We start from the raw sequence: 20,659 nt of genomic DNA, 5'->3' as shown, positions 1-20,659 counted from the left end.
ATTAAATACAATATGGAATACAGGTGGAGCCTATTTATATGCCTGAGTTTTGTGACAGATTAAGAAAAAACTCATTGTGCTAAATTCCATAGAGTTAAGCAAATACTCTGCAGCCTGACACTTGGGGCTGGAAGGAAACTAAGGCAGCTGTTATCAATCCCCTCCCCTGCGCCTCTCCCTGTTGCCAGCTGTCCCCACTTCTTTCACAGATGGGATGCTGAGCTTTTAAGAGTCAAGTCCTATGCATTTCTACTCAGAAATAAGTCCCATTCTAGTCAATGGGACTTATTCCCAGGAAAGTGTGGATTGGATTGTAGCCTCAATCTCATACTTTGCTTGCTGGGAAGACTTGCTTGCTGGGTTGTTTTGTTTCCCTAGGCTGGAGCTTGGAGAGCCTACACCATGTCAGTCTGAAGGGGGGGGGGATTGGGAAACACTCCCTGGGTTTTTCAAAGCAATCCCCTCTGTTGCTACTGCCCTGTGTTTTCTGCCCCCCCTTCTCAGCTCTCTGCTGCCTCGGGGGCTCCAGGAGTGTTACTGTTCCTTGGCAAGGGAAACCTCTTCCAGGGCTCCCGGGCTATTTCCCTGCCTGGGTGAGGTGGAGCCTTTTTGCAGTGTTTTGGGTTGCCTGGAAACCAAGCAAGACTCCAGCAAAGGAGGCAAAGGGGTGTGTGACTTTCAGTTTCCCCACCCAAATCAGAGACAAATCAGCAGATAAAAAATCCGTGGATAAATAGGTTGCACCTGTAATGAAATTAAAACTCAACTTCTCATGTCTTCTAATAGTCCAGGACTCTTCAGAATAACATAAATCACAGTAGCCATTGTATTCATGCACAGAAGTGTGTCCTTCTGATGAAGGTTAAGTATATTTAGGCCCAAATCCTAACCAACTTTCCAGCACTGGCATAGCGGTGCCAATGGGATGTGTGCTGCACCTTGCAGTTGGGTGGCATTCATGGAGGCCTTCTCAAAGTAAGGGAATGCTTGTTCCCTTACCTCGGAGTTGCATTGCCTTTCTATCAGTGCTGGAAAGTGGGTTAGGATTGCACCCTTTGCTTTCAAATGCATTTTCCTAATATTTTTGTAAAATACATATAGCTGCAAATACAGCTTCAACATAAAGCATATATCTATTTGCAACATAAAATGTACATACAAACAATGCATAGAAAACAGGTGTTTGTTTTTAATGTAGATTGAATCTTTTTTAAAAATGCTTTGTTGTTCAGCAGGATTGTTTTAGGCCAAACACATTAATTTCCTCTGACTTCACACCAGATTCTTTAACTGCTTGTTTTGCTGGAGGTCATTACTGACTGCCTAATTGGGAGATAATATACTGCTTGGAGATGACAGTCAGATACTCTTCAACAAAGCCCCAGGGAATATAGAACTTTGAGTTGGTTCCCCTGTAATTGTGAAAAGGACTGTAATTAATTCTGTTGCTCACTAGACCATCTTCTAGCCCTTGCTTCAAGTATATCCACAGATAGAGCAATCATTCCAAGTCAGGTTATTTTCCTCAAGGGAGTGCTAAGGACAGTGCAGTAAAAAAGGGGAAACTTTGCTCAAGGGGATGATTTGAAGTCAGTATGGTTACATTGGCGGTATTGCTGCTCATGTTGCTCCCACATGAAGTGTGCAGGGCTCATGTTGCTAAATGCAGAAGGTGGGATCCTGACCCTATTCTTCATAAGTATTTTCAGCCCGGAGATCTCATGTTGGGTGGCTTTATTTTTCAGAAATTCATTGTTACCAGTTCCAAAACCTTCCACAAACCACCTCCTGGGAAAGAATCTGAAAGAATTATGTAAGGACCTAAAATACTTTATGCCTTGGTATAGCATAGCTTATTTTATATGTGATAGTAAACCAGTCGTATGGCTGGATGAAGTGCAGGAATGTATGCAGGAATTTCCATTTGTGAATTTAAGGTAAGTCCTAACCCTGAACTTTCAGTATCTGTTTCGGTGGTGTGCCTCAGTTGACTTGGACACCCCCTTTACAGAGGGTGAGAGTTGTATAAGGCTCTCATGCTTTGAGTGGGATCAAGCAGCATTTTACACTGTGCTGCAGGTGCTTTAAGCAAAATGGAAATGTTCATTAAAAGAATCCTTCATCCTATTAAAAGAAAATGCTGTACAGCTAAAATGTGGTGATGTTTTTGAAACTTGACAGTGACTTTCCTAGAGGGGGAGGCAAAGCACTAAGTTTTGCAGGGCGCCTCAACATGCCCTATAAGCTGCCTAGTGACAGCAATGCAGAGGAGATACCTCCGTTTTGCTCTCGCTGCTCAGAATGACTCCAATGGTGAGGGGGAGGGGCCGCTTACAGGGCACATTGAGACACCTGGCAAAATGTAGTGCTTTGCCCTCCCCCCCAGGAATGCCACTGAAACTTGATTTAATGCTTTCCTGCCATAATACTTTTTTTTTCTTTTTAGATTTTCTTTATCATGCCCTTTTGAAAGTGGTTTTTACCACCCTTCCTTCTCTTAAATCTTGTCTTTGATATTTTGTTCTGACAAACTCTCATCTTGTGTCTCATTCACTGATATTTTAAAACTTTGGCTTCAAGTATGTACATTGCCCAATTCCTAGTTTTGTAATACCATCTTTAACGCAGATGTTGGAAATGAATTTCTTCTGTTTTCCCACTTCCAGTATCTTGCACAACAAAAGTGCATTTAGAGGTGCCTGCATATGACAGTTTTTGTGTGTGTTTTTTTAACTTTTAGCAGACAAAGATGACCCTTCCATCTTTGCTACAGGAAGGGTCCTAATATAGTTTGGTTACTGATTACCTTGTTGCTAAAGTCTGAAATGACTGCCTGCAAGGGTTCTGAGTGAAATTACATCATCTGAATTTGTCCTCCATGTGCACAGTCCAAGATAGCTATTAGAGCCATTTCACCTGCTGAACTGAAAATCAAACATTTGGGATTTGAGAATGTAAACTTGTGTTTCCTCTAGAATGTCTTTGGGCAAGGCCACAGAATTCTCTGGATGTTCAAAATTTATTTCTTATTTCCGTTCTGTATTTGAGAATCATCTGCAAGTACACCAAAAGCCACTGGTGGTCTCTTGACCCTATTAGGAACTGTGGTGACCATTAATACTCATTATCTCAGAACAGACGATTGTGGGTAAATATCTAAAAGACAACTTTTAATGTGTTGATATGGAGAGAGGTTGAACATCAGAAAAATTATGAGCCCCTCAATGCAGATTTGGGGCCTTCTTTACTAGGAAAGACGGCCGTATGCTTAGGTGCAGTTTCAAATACATGAATGTATAATCAGATATTTCCTCAAAATGCATATAGATAGAACATTCTAAGCAATGGATAAACATCAAGAAGACAAGTGATGAAGGCGTGAAGTCATCACCTGAATAAAATCTGGGTGCCACATAGTTAGAATGTTCATAGTTGTCACTGAGTAAGTGGAACTGTGTACATAAAATGGGCCATGTTTAAAGCACAGGCACATATGCAGAGGGGCGGATGGACGTGGGGGAGTAATAGTATATTTAAAGCTATCTTAAAACAGTTTTATTCTTTATGTCATATCATATTGTTCTACCGTAAAGCAAGTTGGGGCAGAGTTCTTTTAGATAACCGTTGCTTTGAATGGCCTTTGGGGATGGGAAATGGGATATAAATCTGTAAATATATAAATAAATAAGTTCTGTTTGGGATGCTGAATTTATTGATCTACCCAGGTACAATCCTATGCATATTTTTCCACCTTGGGGCCATGCCATTCATGCTCAGTTAGGTACATCTTGGATTTAGAATGTCCTCACAAATGGTGACAGATAAATATTGTCATGAATTATCAAAAGAAAATATTCATAGGACAGTTGTGATAATTTTGTTACGTGAAGTAGATGTTTATGGTACAATATGGCAATCTCTTTGTAGTACAATGACTGAAAACTACCAGCATATCCTGGCCTTGGTATTTGCTGTGAAGGAGATCAATGAGAATGCCAAGATCTTACCCAATATCACCCTGGGTTTCAATATCTATGACAGTCATTTGAATGCTAGATGGACCTATCAGTCCGCACTGCAACTCATCTCCCCAAAGAACAAACCTTTTCCCAACTACAACTGTGACCTCCAAGACAGTCTTGTTGCACTCATTGAAGGACTTTATTCAGAAATCTCCTATGAGATACCAAGTATTTTCAATGCCTACAGAATACCACAGGTATGATACTTATGAGTGATTGAGCATCCTTTTTCCTCCAGGGTGGCACTTAAGAACAGCCCCACTGGATCAGGCCATAGGCCCATCTAGTCCAGCTTCCTGTATCTCACAGCGGCCCACCAAATGCGCCAGGGAGCACACCTGACAACAAGAGACCTACATCCTGGTGCCCTCCCTTGCATCTGGCATTCTGACATAGCCCATTTCTAAAATCAGGAGCTTGCACATACACATCATGGCTTGTAACCTGTAATGGATTTTTCTCCAGAAACTTGTCCAATCCCCTTTTAAAGGCATCCAGGCCAGATGCCGTCACCACATCATGTGGCAAGGAGTTCCACAGAGCAACCACACGCTGCGTAAAGAAATATTTTCTTTCGTCTGTCCTAACTCTCCCAACACTCAATTTTAGTGGGTGTCCCCTGGTTCTGCTGTTATGTGAGAGTGTAAAGAGCATCCCTTTATCCACTTTATCCTTCCCATGCATAATTTTGTATGTCTCAATCATGTCCCCCCTCAGGCGTCTCTTTTCTAGGCTGAACAGGCCCAAACGCCGTAGGAAGGTGCCCCAGCCCAGTAATCATCTCAGTCACTCTCCTTTGCACCTTTTCCATTTCCACTATGTACTTTTTAAGATGTGGCGACCAAAACTGGATACAATACTGGACACTTGAGGTTGCCACAGAGATAATTGCATCTCAGTGCTTCACTTTCTATCCATTCACAACTTGAGGCATACATCCCTAAAGAGGTACTCTTTCCCAAATGAGTCTGTTCAGATGCTGTAGTCATCAACAAGACCCCCACCCATGGGTACACAGAGGTGTACATCTGAGGTCACATAGATGTCAGCTGGAGAGAGGGCTGTTTTAACTATGGTATCCCATTTGTGGACTGCTCTACTTAGAAAGGCTTACTGGGTAACACACTGATGTCATTGTGGAATCAGGAAAAGAACTTAAAAAAAGCCCTCGCTTTAAATTCTTAACTATTACAATGCTGATTTAATATGAGAATTTGGATTGCATTTTTCTAGGTCACCTTGTAAGTTGGTCTGAGCATTTTTTTTAATTGAAGGCATATAATTTCTTAAAGTTAAAGTTAAAAGTTTTTCCCCCCTCAAAAATGATGCAATTGCACTAAATCTAAATTGCTTTCCATCTGAGGAATTTTCACTACTCCAATGAGCATCTTTGGAAAGCTGCAAACAGGAATGAAATTTCTCTGTTTTCACTGCAAAGCTCTCCTTAGTACCTGTTCAAGCTGTTGTGCTCGATTAGAATTTCTGCTATGTTAAAAAAAAAAAAATCTTGTTTTGCTCTACAGAAATGAGTTCTGTTCTTTAATAATTTGATATGGTCTCATTTGTGATATCAAAGACGGAAATAGTCATAAAGTTGACTAGTAATAAAGATCCCAAGAAATTGTTCATAAACTCATTCTCACTACCTATTTCTTTTCAAAAATCTTTCTATCCTCTAAATTTCCTTAAGTTTTTATATGCTTCTGCTCCAATAATAAAGGATGAAACCCAATTCCTGACCACCTACCAGATGACCCCAAATGAATCCCATCAGTACAAGGGGATTCTCCAGTTGCTTCTCCATTTCAAGTGGACTTGGATTGCATTCTTTGCTGCAGATGCAGCCAACCTAGAGTGGTTCAAGAAGTTTATGTTTCCCATGTTTTCCCAGAGTGGCATCTGTTTCTCCTTCATGGACTCGTTCACCAATTTAGGTTACTTAAGTGACAGAGGCCGCTATTGGATATGGCAGCAGGAAATCTTTGATAAAATCATGGACACCACAGCCAATGTCTTGGTTTTCAATGGAGACACTCGTTCCATGTTTGTTTTGAGAAACTTGCTAGATATACCAGCATATTTTCACACTGCTCAAAAGGCAAAAGGCAAAGTCTGGATTTTCACAGCCCAGATGGTGTTTAAATGGTATTCTGGCCCAAGGGCCTGTGATATAGAAATCCTCCAAGGTGCTCTATCCATTGGAATGCACACCAGGGAACTTCCAGGATTCCGCCAGTTCCTCCTGGATAGAAATCCTTATAGGAATAAAGAAGATGGTTTCATCAGGGACTTCTGGACAGATGTCTTTGGCTGTGCATTCCCAGAGTCTCTTCCACGCAGTGAGGGAAAGGATGTTTGCACTGGAGAGGAGAGACTGGAATCCCTGCCTGCGCATTACTTTCCAAGGAGTGTAACTGGTCACAGCTACAGTATCTACAATGCAGTCTATGCTGTGGCTCATGCCCTGCATGTCATGTATTCATCCACATCAGAAAGTAGAGCAAAAATGGAAGGAAGGAGAGGGAGAATTCTGGATCATCATCCATGGAAGGTAATGGTTTTGGGGGCTCAATCTTGTTCAGCTTTCTAGCGCTGATGCATCTGCAATCCTCACCTTGAGGAGGCTTCCCTGATGGTCCCTCACTAGAGTCACTAAATTGACTTGCATTTCCTTTCTGCAATTGGACCTCTTAAGAGTACCCACTGATGATGCAGAGTCCTCTGACAAAGTCCATTTGCCAGACAGTGGGAGGGATGGCCACTGAGCCTCGATGCTTTGCTCTCAGAATCATCTGGGTGGATTAATGTGCATGCACCAACACCAGTCTCCTTTAACTCCCCCAAAATTGGAAAAGGTAAAGAAGGGGTCTCTGGCTGCTCCAGAAGGGCCCAGATCTTGTGCCCAATTTGCTGAGATGTGATAAGGTTCATTTTTCCTGCAGGTACTGGTGCAATGATAGGATATTCTCAACTTTGAAGGTTCAAAAGTTTCAATTTAGGTGGAATCCATCAGCTATAGCAAAGCTTAACATGTGTTGGCTTGTAGGATTGTAAATAACAGATAAAGTCTTCAGAGAATATCTGATCCCTTGTGTCGATTTATATGGCAACGATATTCTATTTACATACTGAATAATATACAGCATCTTCTTTATTATGATTGAAGTATGATTGAAATTGATTGTAGATTGTGTTTCATTTATCCATTCCTAAGAAAAGGAATATTTTTGTAATTTGTGCATATAGTGAATTTTTAACCTTTAAAAATATTTATATACCACTGTATCAGGGTGAATTGACATTATTACAGCTGTATCTAGAATGAATGAATAGATATAGATATAGATATATTGAAGGTAGTGACTTTCTATATGTATGGGCAGTTCTGTTCTCTGATGTCTGATGGCACCTTTTGTGACACACGCATGTCTCCCTTTTCAATCCAGCTCCACCACTTTCTGAAACATGTGTCCTTTAACAACAGTGCTGGGGACATGGTTTCCTTTCATCAGAATGGGGAATTAATAGGAGCATCTGATGTGATAAACTGGGTCACATTTCCAAACCAGTCTTTCTTCAGAGTGAAAGTTGGCAAGATGGACCCCCAGGTTCCTTCCAATGAATGCCTCACTGTCAATGAGGATGCCATTGCATGGCACAGGTCCTTTAACCAGGTAGTTCTTGAACACAAGCATGTGAGGACATCCGTGAATGATATGAGCAGGAGGGAGACCATATTCTGTGATATGGTGCATGGTAAATTTTTTCATTATGAAATTTACCAAGACCATTATGTGTGTATATCCCATTACTCACTGGCTGCATTCACATCTATAAAACATGTACAGAGATGGAAATATTCATGTATGGAGATACCTCTGCTATTTCCTGTTCCTCATTTCCTTGCTTAATCTCCCTCCACCTTTTGCTGGACTTTCAGTTCTCCTTAAATTGACCAGTCCTAGTTGCGTACCTCCCATAGACTTTCCTGGGGCAAAAGCCACAGGCACCAGCCACTAGGACCCTGCAGAAGCCTCTCTCAGGCTCCCGACGGGAGCGGAAACTGTGCTTCCAGTTTTTTGGAAGCACAGTTCATAGGTCAGTAAACCTCAGAGAGGTTTCCCCGATGTGGGAGAAGGTCGCACAAGGCTCTGTGAGCCTCTGGTGAGTGGGGGGGGCGGATTTCTGCGCAGAGGGGGCAGCGATAGCCCGTGGGGGGCACCATTGCAGAGCTTTGCCCCAAGCGCGGGGCTGTAGAGGTCTGCGGCTGACCAGTCCTGCACAATTTTTCCTCAATGGACTAACACTGAGGAAAGATAACTTGTCCCTACCTCCAACCTTAAGCATGCCTCGTGTGTTTATGTGCGCATGTGTGTTCATGCCCAATTCTGCAGACCATTTTTAAGTTTTGGGATTAGAATATCTTCTAGGAACTCCAATATAGAGTTGTGCTTCTTCATCTCATTGTATAGCTCATCAGTTGAACGAGGCAATTGACTCTGCCCACATCCCCCAACCAGTATTTTGCCTTTGACTCAAGCTGGTTAACCTGAATTTCTAGGAAAAAGAAAGTGAATCTCTTGAGGCCAAGCCAAAGTTCTGCCTACTATTATCTATCAATACTTAACCTTTCGTACCATCCATTGTGTAAGATACTTTTCTAGGCCTTCTGGCAGGGATGGGTGACACCACAAAAACGGCCACCAACAATGGGAAGAGTCATAAAGTGATCTCATAAAGTGACTCTAGGCTTTGATCAGTTTCCCCCTGAGAGAAGTAAATATCTTTCATATCCTTTCAGTGAGATGATGCAGGGCATGGACTTCCATAGGTTACCCCAGTGCACATTATGGACACAACTCTTCCATAATTGGAAAGTGCTCATACTTACAGTTCATTGGAAAGGAGAGTTAGTTCATGAGAAATGACATGGCTCCCATGTAAGCTTGTACATCATTCTGTTGTTTTCTTAAAAGATTCCATCATGCCTTTCAACACACTCAGGAAACTCACAAGAGTACAGGGCATGCATACTGTGTCTGCTGAACTTGAAGGATTAAAGTGTGTTCCTCAGAGGATGAATTTTCTCCTGTTCTGATTGTGTCTCAGGTGCAACCCATTTCTCTGTGCAATGAGCACTGCCGCTCTGGATTTAGCAAGAAAGTGAAGGAGGGAGAGCCCTTCTGCTGCTATGACTGCATCCCATGTCCAGAGGGGGAGATTTCCAGTCACAGTGGTGAGAGTTGCATTGTACCAAAATATCATTTGTAGTTTGTGATTCAAAATCCAAAGTGACCACCATGCAAGATTAATGTACCCATGAATTAAATCACCCAATGATATTTTTACTTATTATTATTTGAATTTTGGTGTGCAAGTCTGTCATAACAGACAGTTAAATGAATAGTTCTAAATAGTTATAGCACAAATACTCATCTGAGAACATGTACAATGTACCCTGACTAGGTAAGTGGGGGGTCTTTTTCTTTCTTTCTTTCTTTCTTTCTTTCTTTCTTTCTTTCTTTCTTTCTTTCTTTCTTTCTTTCTTTTTATGAACAGATTTATATCCCTCTATTCACAGCACTTTAGGGAAACAAAAAGTCTGCATACTTAGTCTATGGCACTGGTTCCCAAGCTGAAATGGGAACAAGGCATGAGGGTATATCAAGGGTTAAATAACCTGCTACTTAAAGGAGGGAGTCACCATTACAGCCACAAAGGCTTGAGTAGAAGGTAATGTGAAACATTTTTTAGATAGGTCCCAATGCTAAAATGTTTCAGAACCACTGGTCTATGGGACGCATTGCCACAGGATGCCACAGGATGTGGCAATGACCACAAGCTTGAATGGCTTTAAAAGGGGCTTTGTCCAAGCATGGTCTAGCAATGGCTACTAGTCAAACTGTCTACATCCTACTTCCGGGGTGGGTGGCACTCTGCCTCTGAATGCAGTTCTAGGAGAGCACTGAAAGAAAGATCTATGTCCCGTCTGTGCTCTTCCCAAAGGAAATTGGACTAGATGGACCTTTGACCTTTTCGGACAAGAGTTTTCCTGTGTTATGTTCTTAGGATTTGGAATCATTCTCTCCCCCCCCCCCCCCGAGAATTCTCCATCAACTCATGGTTGGTGCATTCACACTTCCATCTTGAAATGCTTGTGCCCTGTCATACTAACATCTGGATCCTGCAGCATGGAAGTGGAAATGGTAGTATTGTCTGGGGAGCTGTGCAATGTTCTGTTACTTTCCTGATGTCAGCAATTATTTTTCTTTTGCAGACATGGACAGCTGCTTCAAATGTCCAGACGACGAATATCCCAATAAAGAGCGGAATCGGTGCATGGCCAAGACTGTAAGCTTCCTGTCCTATGAAGAACCCTTAGGAATCAGTTTAGTCATTGGAGCTCTCTTCTTCTCTTTGGTCACACTTCTGATGCTAGGAACATTTATGAAGCACCACGACACCCCCATAGTCAGAGCCAACAACCGAGACCTCAGCTACGCCCTTCTCTTCTCTCTCCTGCTCTGCTTCCTTTCGGCACTGCTGTTCATCGGCCGGCCTCACAAGGTGGTGTGTCTCCTTCGGCAAACTGCATTTGGCATCATCTTCTCAGTAGTAGTTTCCTGTGTGCTGGCAAAGACCTTCACCGTGATTGTCGCTTTCATGGCCACCAAGCCAGGTTCCAGAATGAGAAAGTGGGTGGGGAAAAAAGTGGCCATCACCATAGTTCTTTCCTGTTCCCTTATCCAGGCACTTATCTGTGCTCTGTGGCTGGCAATGTATCCCCCATTTCCTGATGCTGACATGCACTCTGTCATTGAAGAAATGGTTCTGCAATGCAATGAGGGATCACCTGCCATGTTTTATTGTGCCCTGGGATACATGGGTTTCCTGGCCATTGCCAGCTTCTGGGTGGCTTTCCTAGCCAGGAAACTGCCTGACAGTTTCAATGAAGCCAAGTTCATCACCTTCAGCATGTTGGTCTTTTGCAGTGTTTGGTTGACTTTTGTTCCCACGTACCTGAGCACCAAGGGGAAATACACGGTAGCTGTGGAGATCTTCTCCATCTTAGCCTCCAGTGCTGGGCTGCTGGTTTTCATCTTTTCCCCCAAGTGTTATATGATTTTGCTGTGGCCTGAATTGAACCACAGGGAACAGCTCAGCAGAAGAAACCAACGAAGGCATTTTTTCCCCATTGTAGCAGATTCAGGGCCCAATCCTAACTTGCGCAGGAACAGGCAGGCTAAGAGGCCTGTGCTGTATTCAGTGCACAGTTGGGACTGACTGCAGCTCAGTCTGAGGCAAGGGGAAACTTTTCCCCTTACCCCGGGTAAAGTGGCAGCAGCTCCAATGGGTCTACACAGATCTGCAGCACCTAAAGAGGTGGTGCAGGTCCAAGCAGAATGGAGCAACCTGGAGCTGTGCCGCATGACTTGGGAATGGGGCTAGGATCCAGCATAACAAATGTTCCTTTATCTTGAGGAGGCCTCTGCGACTGCCTCCCCACCACAGAATGCCGCACATGCCCCATTGACAAGGCTGCACCAGCACTGGAAAATTGGATTGAATTGGGCCCTTATTCTGAATCCTGAATGGTCACCAAGGCAGGATGACAGCAGTCTCCCTTGCTCCTTGCTCTCTGCTTAGAACCAGGTTCTTCTTAGACCTGATAGTGGTCAGGGGAGGCGAGATTAGTTCTGCCCCACAGATCCTATAAGGCAGTTGTTCTAACTGTTGAGAGCTGTCAGGTGGCCTGAGATAGGTAGGAATATATATATATATATATTTTCCTCTTGGTAATCTTCACCACTGGATGGAATTTTCCTTGTTTTCTTTACGGACCTTGCAATGTCATTGTTAGGAATAGAATGCTACTAAGGTTTCTGGATTGCCTTTGAACAGGACCCCCGATCCACCATCAACCCCCTGTTCCACCTTCTCTCAACCCCATTCTGCCCACCGCCACCAGGTCTGGCAGTATACTGGCACTCTTTCTCCAGTTCTGCCCACCTCTTGCAGGAACATATGGAAAATGGCAGCTAGCATGTGCACAGATAGTTGCTGTCAGCCATTTTATGGTAGTAGAAGACTTTCTGGTGTGATCAATGTCTCTGGGGGGTGCTCAAATCTGATACAGGATTAGTACCATTTCACCTTAAAAAAATGCATTAGAATCCTGTTCTGGTGGAGGTTAAGTGCATTTCGTTTTCAAATGCATTTTCCTAACATTTTAGTAAATGCATTTAACTGCAGTTTCAACATAAAACATAAATTTACAGTGGGTCTGCTGTATCTGAGAATTCAGGACCCATGGATTTAATTCTCTGTGGATCCCTGAATCTGTGGGTCAGAGCCACATGGAGCATCCAGAGGTGACCGAAACACAGTTCCGGTCATCTTTGGAAGATTACAGAGCCCCTGAAACCCACAGATTTTATCATCTGTGGGTCTTCTTACCCACAAAGGTTCCTGAAATGAAATCCCCACAAATAATGCAGGATGCCCTGAATTTACAGCATAAAATGTGCATACATGTAACACATAGAAAATGGTTCTTGGTTTCTCAGTGTAGATGGAATCCTCAAAATATTGCTCTGTTGTTTTGCAGGGCTCTTTTACAGTCAAACATATTAATTCCCTGTTTGTCTTGACATCAGAGTCATTAACTGCTGGTTTTGCTGGAGGTCATTGCTAGCTACCTAATAGGGAGCTAATATCCTGTTTGGGCATGACAAACAGATGCTCTTCAACAATGCTCCAGGGAACATAGAACTGTGAATTGGCTCCCCTGTAATTGTGAAAAGGACTGTAATTGATTCTGTTGCTAACCAAACCATCTTACATCCCTAGCACATCCACAAGCATATCCACATAGCATATTCAAGATATTCACATACTGAACCATCATTCCAAGTCAGGCTGTTTTCCTCATGGAGGTGCTAAGGACAGTTTTTTGTATTGGCAACCTTCAGTCTCGAAAGACTATGGTATCGCGCTCTGAAAGGTGGTTCTGGCACAGCGTCTAGTGTGGCTGAAAAGGCCAATCCGGGAATGACAATCCCTTCCACACCGGGAGCAAGTGCAGTCTGTCCCTGGTCTGTCTCCCTGGCTATGGGCCTTCCTTCTTTGCCTCTTAGCCTCAGACTGTTGGCAAAGTGTCTCTTCAAACTGGGAAAGGCCATGCTGCACAGCCTGCCTCCAAGCGGGCCGCTCAGAGGCCAGGGTTTCCCACTTGTTGAGGTCCATCCCTAAGGCCTTCAGATCCCTCTTGCAGATGTCCTTGTATCGCAGCTGTGGTCTACCTGTAGGGCGCTTTCCTTGCACGAGATCTCCATAGAGGAGATCCTTTGGGATCCAGCCATCATCCATTCTCATGACATGACCAAGCCAACGCAGGCGTCTCTGTTTCAGCAGTGAATACATGCTAGGGATTCCAGCACGTTCCAGGACTGTGTTGTTTGGAACTTTGTCCTGCCAGGTGATGCCGAGGATGCGTCGGAGGCAGCGCATGTGGAAAGCGCTCAGTTTCCTCTCCTGTTGTGAGCGAAGAGTCCATGACTCGCTGCAGTACAGAAGTGTACTCAGGACGCAAGCTCTGTAGACCTGGATCTTGGTATGTTCCGTCAGCTTCTTGTTGGACCAGACTCTCTTTGTGAGTCTGGAAAACGTGGTAGCTGCTTTACCGATGCGCTTGTTTAGCTCGGTATCGAGAGAATGAGTGTCGGAGATCGTTGAGCCAAGGTACACAAAGTCATGGACAACCTCCAGTTCATGCTCAGAGATTGTAATGCAGGGAGGTGAGTCCACATCCTGAACCATGACCTGTGTTTTCTTCAGGCTGATTGTCAGTCCAAAATCTTGGCAGACCTTGCTAAAATGATCCATGAGCTGCTGGAGATCTTTGGCAGAGTGGGTAGTGACAGCTGCATCGTCGGCAAAGAGGAAGTCACACAGACATTTCAGCTGGACTTTGGATTTTGCTCTCAGTCTGGAGAGGTTGAAGAGCTTTCCGTCTGATCTGGTCCGGAGATAGATGCCTTCTGTTGCAGTTCCAAAGGCCTGCTTCAGCAGGACAGCGAAGAAAATCCCAAACAAGGTTGGTGCAAGAACACAGCCCTGCTTCACTCCGCTTCGGATGTCAAAAGGGTCTGATGTGGAGCCATCGAAGACAACAGTGCCCTTCATGTCCTTGTGGAAAGATCCGATGATGCTGAGGAGCCTGGGTGGACATCCGATCTTGGGGAGAATCTTGAAGAGGCCGTCTCTGCTGACCAGGTCGAAAGCCTTTGTGAGATCTATGAAGGCTATAAAGAGTGGCTGTCGTTGTTCCCTGCATTTCTCCTGCAGTTGTCTAAGGGAGAATACCATATCAGTGGTGGACCTGTTGGCTCGGAATCCACACTGCGATTCTGGATAGACGCTCTCTGCAAGTACCTGGAGCCTCTTTAGTACAACTCGGACAGTATTGGTGCAATAAAAGAAGGGAAACTAACTATGGCTACATTGGCAGTGTTGCTGCTGATGCTGCTCCCACATTTAGCATGCAGGGCTCATGATGCTAAATGCCGAAGGTGGGATCCTGACCCTATTCTTCATAAGTATTTTCAGCCTGGAGATTACATGTTGGGTGGCTTTATTTTTCAGAAATACTTCGTTGCCAGTTCCAAAACCTTCCACAAACCACCTCCTGGGAAAGAATCTGAAAGAATTATGTAAGGACATAAAATACTTTATGCCTTGGTATAACATATTTTATTTTATATGTGATAGTAAACCAGTCTTATGGCTGGTTGAAGTGCAGGAATGTGTGCAGGGATTTCCATTTGTGAATTTAAGGTAAGTCCTAACCCTGAACTTTCAGTATCTCTTTCAGTGGTGTGTCTCAGTTGGCTCAGATGCCCCCTTTAGAGACTGGGTTTTGTATGGGACTCTCTTGCTTTAAGTGGGATCAAACAACCGTGTCTTCCAAGGCACAACCTCCGAACTGTGCATTTTACACTGTGCTGCAGGTGCTTTAAGCAAAATGGAAATGTTCATGAAAAGGATCCTTCATCCTATTGTACAGCTAAACTTGACAATGGCTTTCCTAGAGGGGAAGCAAAGCACTAAGTTTTGCAGGGCGCCTCAACTTGCCCTGTAAGCTGCCTAGTGACAGCAATGCGGAGGAGATACCTCCATGTTGCTCTCACTGCTCGGAATGGCTCCAATGGTGAGGGGGAGTAGCAGCTTACAGGGCACATTGAGACACCTGGCAAAACGTAGTGCTTTGCCCCCCCCCCAGGAATCCCACTGAAACTTGATTTAATGCTTTCCTGTCACATTGTGTTTTTTTTTCCTTTTTAGTCTAGATTTTCTTTATCATGCCCTTTTGAAAGTGGTTTATACCACACTTCCTTCTCTCATATCTTGTCTTTGATACTTTGTTCTGACAAACTCTCATCTTGTGTCTCATTCACTGATATTTTAAAACGTTGGCTTTAAGAACTTACATTTCCCAATTCCTAGTTTTGCTAAAACAATCTTTTACGCAGATATTGGAGCAGAATTTCTTCTTGCTTTCCCACTTCCAGTATCTTGCACAACACTAGCGCATTTAGCGGTGCCTGCATATAGGTGTTTTTTGTTTGTTTGTTTGTTTGTTTTACTTTTAGCAGACAAAGACAACCCTTCATCTTTGCTACAGTAAGGGTCCTAGTGCAGTTGGGAAGATCATCCTTTTTTTTTTTTTTTTTACCTTGTTGCTAAAGTCTAAAATGACTGCCTGCAAGGGTTCTGAGTGAAGTTATATCATCTGAATTTGTCCTCCATGTGCACAGTCCAAGATAGCTATTTGCAGTGCTTTTTTTGTATAAAAAAAAGGGAAAAAAAGTGCAGGAACTCACAACTTGTTAATCTTTTATTTATTTATTTATTTATTTATTTATTTATTTATTTATTTATTTATTTATTTTTACACCATTTTTTATTGGAGAAATAAAATATTTTTATGTGCTTCCCCCCTAAAGATGAACTTACTTCTGAGTCCTTAGGTGCACATAGAAACAGCTACGTTTGCAAACAAGCGATTAAATATAGTTTAATTCAGGTATCAGAATACTCTGTGTCTTTGGGAAGGCGCTTGGCATGCAATTGTATGTTCTCTGCTGCCCTGAGCAGCTGCTGTGCATTGCTGGAGAGGAGCTGCAAACGCTGGCTGGCGGACGGCTTGCTTGTGGGGGAAGGATGAGGAGGATCTCTGGCAAGGCTGGACAGCACATTGTACACACATAGAATCCCTTTTCACCTGCCCTTAGCATGTGAAAACAGGTGCAGATATATATCTCTGCCAGGATTAAGAGCCCAATCCTAGGTATGCCTACTCTGAAGTAAGTCTAGTCAATGGAGCTTACACCCAGGAAAGTGCCTAGGATTGCAGCCTAAGAGCCCAATCCTATACATGTCTACTCAGAAGTCCACTTTAGTGAATGGGGCTTACTGTGGATAGGATGGCAGCCTCAGGGCCCAATCCTGTGCCTGTCTACTCAGAAGTCAGTCCCATTAGAGTAAATGGGGCTACCTCCCAGGAAAGTGTGGAGAGGACTGCAGCCTCAGAGCCCTTCCTCTGTCTGTCTACTCAGGCTGTAAGGCTATGTCACTTTCCCAGAAGTAAGCCCCATTGAACACAATGGAACTTACTTCTGAGTAGACATGCATAGGCTTGGGCTCTCAGGCTGCAAGGCTATGCACCCTTTCCCAGGAGCAAGTCCCATTGAGCACAATGAGACTTACTTCTGAGTAGACACGCCTAGGCTTGTGCTGCAGATTGGCACAGGGGCTGCACCAGCCAGCTTCCTTCCCCTCCTCCTCCGCCAAGCCAGTACCTGGGCATTCCGTGGATGCCGCAGCCCATCTCCCTGGCTGGCTGGCTGTCCATCCATCCTCCTCCTCGCATCGGCGCGTGTCCCCTGTGCCCTTCACCAGCTTGGAAGCTGTGCGGGGAAGCAGAGCGTGGGGGGAGGGGAAGCGGGCTGGGCTCAGGCGAGAGCTTGGGGATGGGGGCAGGAGGGGGTCGTTGTGTGGTCAGGCAGGGGCCAGGCGCCCGCCCACCCTGCACCCCCCAGCCCCCACCCCGCAAATGCCTCTGTTTTGCTCCCCCCCTGGAATGCCTCCGAAGGGGAGGGGCCCTTGCAAAAAGGTGCCGGAACTCCATCCCCCCGCGTTCCATTAGAAAAAAAGCCCTGGGCCTATTTGAGCCATTTCACCTGCTGAACTGAAAACCAGACATTTGAGAATGTAAACTTGTGTTTCCTCTAGAACAGTGTTTCTCAAACTGTGGGTTGGGACCCACTAAGTGGGTTACGAGCCAAATTCAGGTGGATTCCCATTCATTTCAATATTGTATTTTTAATATATTAGTCCTCAATGACTAATTGCAGACAAAGGAAAATTGCAGTCTAATGACTAATTGCAGTCATTGAGGAAAAGAGGAGAGCTCAAGCAGCATACAAGGCCTGTCCCAGTGAGCGCAACCTGCAGGTCCTCCGAGCTGCTCGCAGCAAAGTCCAGCAGACTGCCAGGAGATGTGCTAACGACTACTGGCTCCAGCTCTGTTCCAAGATACAGATAGCAGCTGACACGGGCAACATCAAGGGGATGTATGATGGTATCAAGCAGGCCCTAGGTCCAACACAGAAGAAAATTGCCCCTCTGATGTCTGCCACAGGCGAGGTCATCCAGGATCAGGCACAGCAGATGGAACGCTGGGTGCAGCACTACTCTGAGCTATATTCCAGAGAAAATGTAGTCACCGAAGAAGCACTGAACAACATTGAGTGCCTGCCTGTGCTGGAGGAGCTTGACAGTGAACCAACCCTAGAAGAACTTCACGTGGCTCTGGACTCCCTTGCCTTTGGCAAGGCACCTGGAAAAGACAGCATCCCTGCTGAAGTCCTAAAGTGCTGCAAAGAGATCATCGTCACTGAGCTGCATGAAATCCTTTGTCTCTGCTGGAGAGAAGGTGGGGTACCTCAAGACATGAGGGATGCAAACATCATCACGCTGTACAAGAACAAAGGCGACAGGGGTGACTGCAACAACTACCATGGCATCTCTCTCCTTAGCATTGTAGGAATGTTGTTTGCCCGAGTTGCACTAAAGAGGCTCCAGGTACTTGCAGAGAGCGTTTATCCAGAATCACAGTGTGGATTCCGAGCCAATAGGTCCACCACTGATATGGTATTCTCCCTTAGACAACTGCAGGAGAAATGCAGGGAACAATGACAGCCACTCTTTGTAGCCTTCATAAATCTCACAAAGGCTTTCGACCTGGTCAGCAGGGATGGCCTCTTCAAGATTCTCCCCAAGATCGGATGTCCACCCAGGCTCCTCAGCATCATCAGATCCTTCCACAAGGACATGAAGGGCACTGTTGTCTTCGATGGCTCCACATCAGACCCCTTTGACATCCGAAGCGGTGTGAAGCAGGGCTGTGTTCTTGCACCAACCTTGTTTGGGATCTTCTTCGCTGTCCTGCTGAAGCAGGCCTTTGGAACTACAACAGAAGGCATCTATCTCCGGACCAGATCAGATGGAAAGCTCTTCAACCTCGCCAGACTGAGAGCAAAGTCCAAAGTCCAGCTGAAATGTCTGCGTGACTTCCTCTTTGCCGACGATGCAGCTATCACTACCCACTCTGCCAAAGAACTCCAGCAGCTCATGGATCGTTTTAGCAAGGCCTGCCAAGATTTTGGACTGACAATCAGCCTGAAGAAAACACAGGTCATGGTTCAGGATGTGGACTCACCTCCCTGCATTACAATCTCTGCACATGAACTGGAGGTTGTCCATGACTTTGTGTACCTTGGCTCAACGATCTCCGACACTCTTTCTCTTTATACCGAGCTAAACAAACGCATCGGTAAAGCAGCTACCACGTTTTCCAGACTCACAAAGAGAGTCTGGTCCAACAAGAAGCTGACATAACATACCAAGATCCAGGTCTACAGAGCTTGCATCCTGAGTACATTTCTGTACTGCAGCGAGTCATGGACTCTTCACTCACAACAGGAGAGGAAACTGAATACTTTCCACATGCACTGCCTCCGACGCATTCTCGGCATCACCTGGCAGGACAAAGTTCCAAACAACACAGTCCTGGAACGTGCTGGAATCCCTAGCATGTATTCACTACTGAAACAGAGACGCCTGCGTTGGCTCGGTCATGTCGTGAGAATGGATGATGGCCGGATCCCAAAGGATCTCCTCTATGGAGAACTCATGCAAGGAAAGCACCCTACAGGTAGACCACAGCTGCGATACAAGGACATCTGCAAGAGGGATCTGAAGGCCTTAGGGATGGACCTCAACAAGTGGGAAACCCTGGCCTCTGAGCGGCCTGCTTGGAGGCAGGCTGTGCAACATGGCCTTTCCCAGTTTGAAGAGACACTTTGCCAACACTCTGAGGCTAAGAGGCAAAGAAGGAAGGCCCATAGCCAGGGAGACAGACCAGGGACAGACTGCACTTGCCCCCAGTGTGGAAGGGATTGTCACTCCCGAATCGGCCTTTTCAGCCACACTAGACGCTGTTCCAGAACCACCTTTCAGAGCGCGATACCATAGTCTTTCGAGACTGAAGGTTGCCAACTACTAATATATTAGTCTTGATGCTACAATGGTATGTGACTGCGTTTGGGGAAATGTTACAGACCTGTATTTTTCATAAGATATTATATATATGCTTTTAACAATGATAGGAAATGGGACTTACTCCTGGGTAAGTGTGGGTAGGATTGCAGCCCAGGATTGTTAAAAATTTTCCTGCTCGATGATGTCACTTCTGGTCATGACATCACTTCTGGTCATCACTTCTGGAAAGATTCTCATTCTAAAAAGTAGGTGCTAAATGTGTGAGTACAACCGCTCTAGAAAGTCTTTGGGCAAGGCCACAGAAATCTCTGGATGTTCTAAATGTATTCCTCTTATTTCCATTCTATATTTGTGAAACAACTGCAAGTACACCAAAAACCACTGCTGGTCTCTTGACCCTGTTAGGAACTATGGTGACCTTTAATGCTCATTATCTCAGAACAGATGTTGTGAGTAAATATCTAAAAGACATCTTTTAATTTGTTGATATGGAGAGAAGGAGAGAGGTTGAACATCAGAAAAATTATGAGCCCCTCAGTGCAGATTTGGGGCCTTCTTTTCTTGGAAAGGCAGCCGTATGCTTAGGTGCAGTTTCAAATACATGAATGTATAATCCGAGATTTCCTCACAGTACATATAGACAGAACATTCTAAGCAATGGATAAACATCAAGAAGACAAGTGATGAAGGTGTGGAGTCATCACCTGAAAAAAATCTGGGTGCCACATAGTTAGAATGTTCAGGTTGTCACTGAGTAAGTAGAACTGCATACAAATTGGCCATGTTTAAAGCACAGATGCATATGCAGAGAGGGGGGATGGAAGTGGGGGAGTAACTGTATTTTTAAAGCTATCTTAAAACTATTCTATTCCTTATGTTATGTTACAATGTTCACCCCTAATCCAAGTTGGGGCAGAGTCCTTTTAGATAACAGTCACTTTGAATGCTCTTCATGAAGAGAAAGCGGGATATAAATCTGCAAATAAATAAATACATAAGTAATTAAGTTCTGT

At 44.5% G+C, this 20,659-nt stretch overlaps 1 protein-coding gene across 1 annotated transcript; it reads left to right on the top strand.

Moving 5' to 3' along the window:
- The first annotated feature begins 3,931 nt into the window (after positions 1-3,931).
- Positions 3,932-11,306, top strand: LOC136653348 (vomeronasal type-2 receptor 26-like). The gene is made up of 5 exons (XM_066630256.1): positions 3,932-4,219; positions 5,713-6,573; positions 7,469-7,696; positions 9,132-9,258; positions 10,300-11,306. Exons 1-5 carry the CDS (start codon positions 3,932-3,934, stop codon positions 11,304-11,306), a joined length of 2,511 nt encoding a protein of 836 aa, XP_066486353.1.
- The last annotated feature ends 9,353 nt before the right edge of the window (positions 11,307-20,659 follow it).

This window comes from Tiliqua scincoides, chromosome 5 (assembly GCF_035046505.1).
Source record: "Tiliqua scincoides isolate rTilSci1 chromosome 5, rTilSci1.hap2, whole genome shotgun sequence".
NCBI classification, from domain to species: domain Eukaryota; kingdom Metazoa; phylum Chordata; class Lepidosauria; order Squamata; family Scincidae; genus Tiliqua; species Tiliqua scincoides.
Note: the sequence above shows the minus strand (reverse complement) of the source record. Positions and strands in the feature narration are given on the sequence as shown.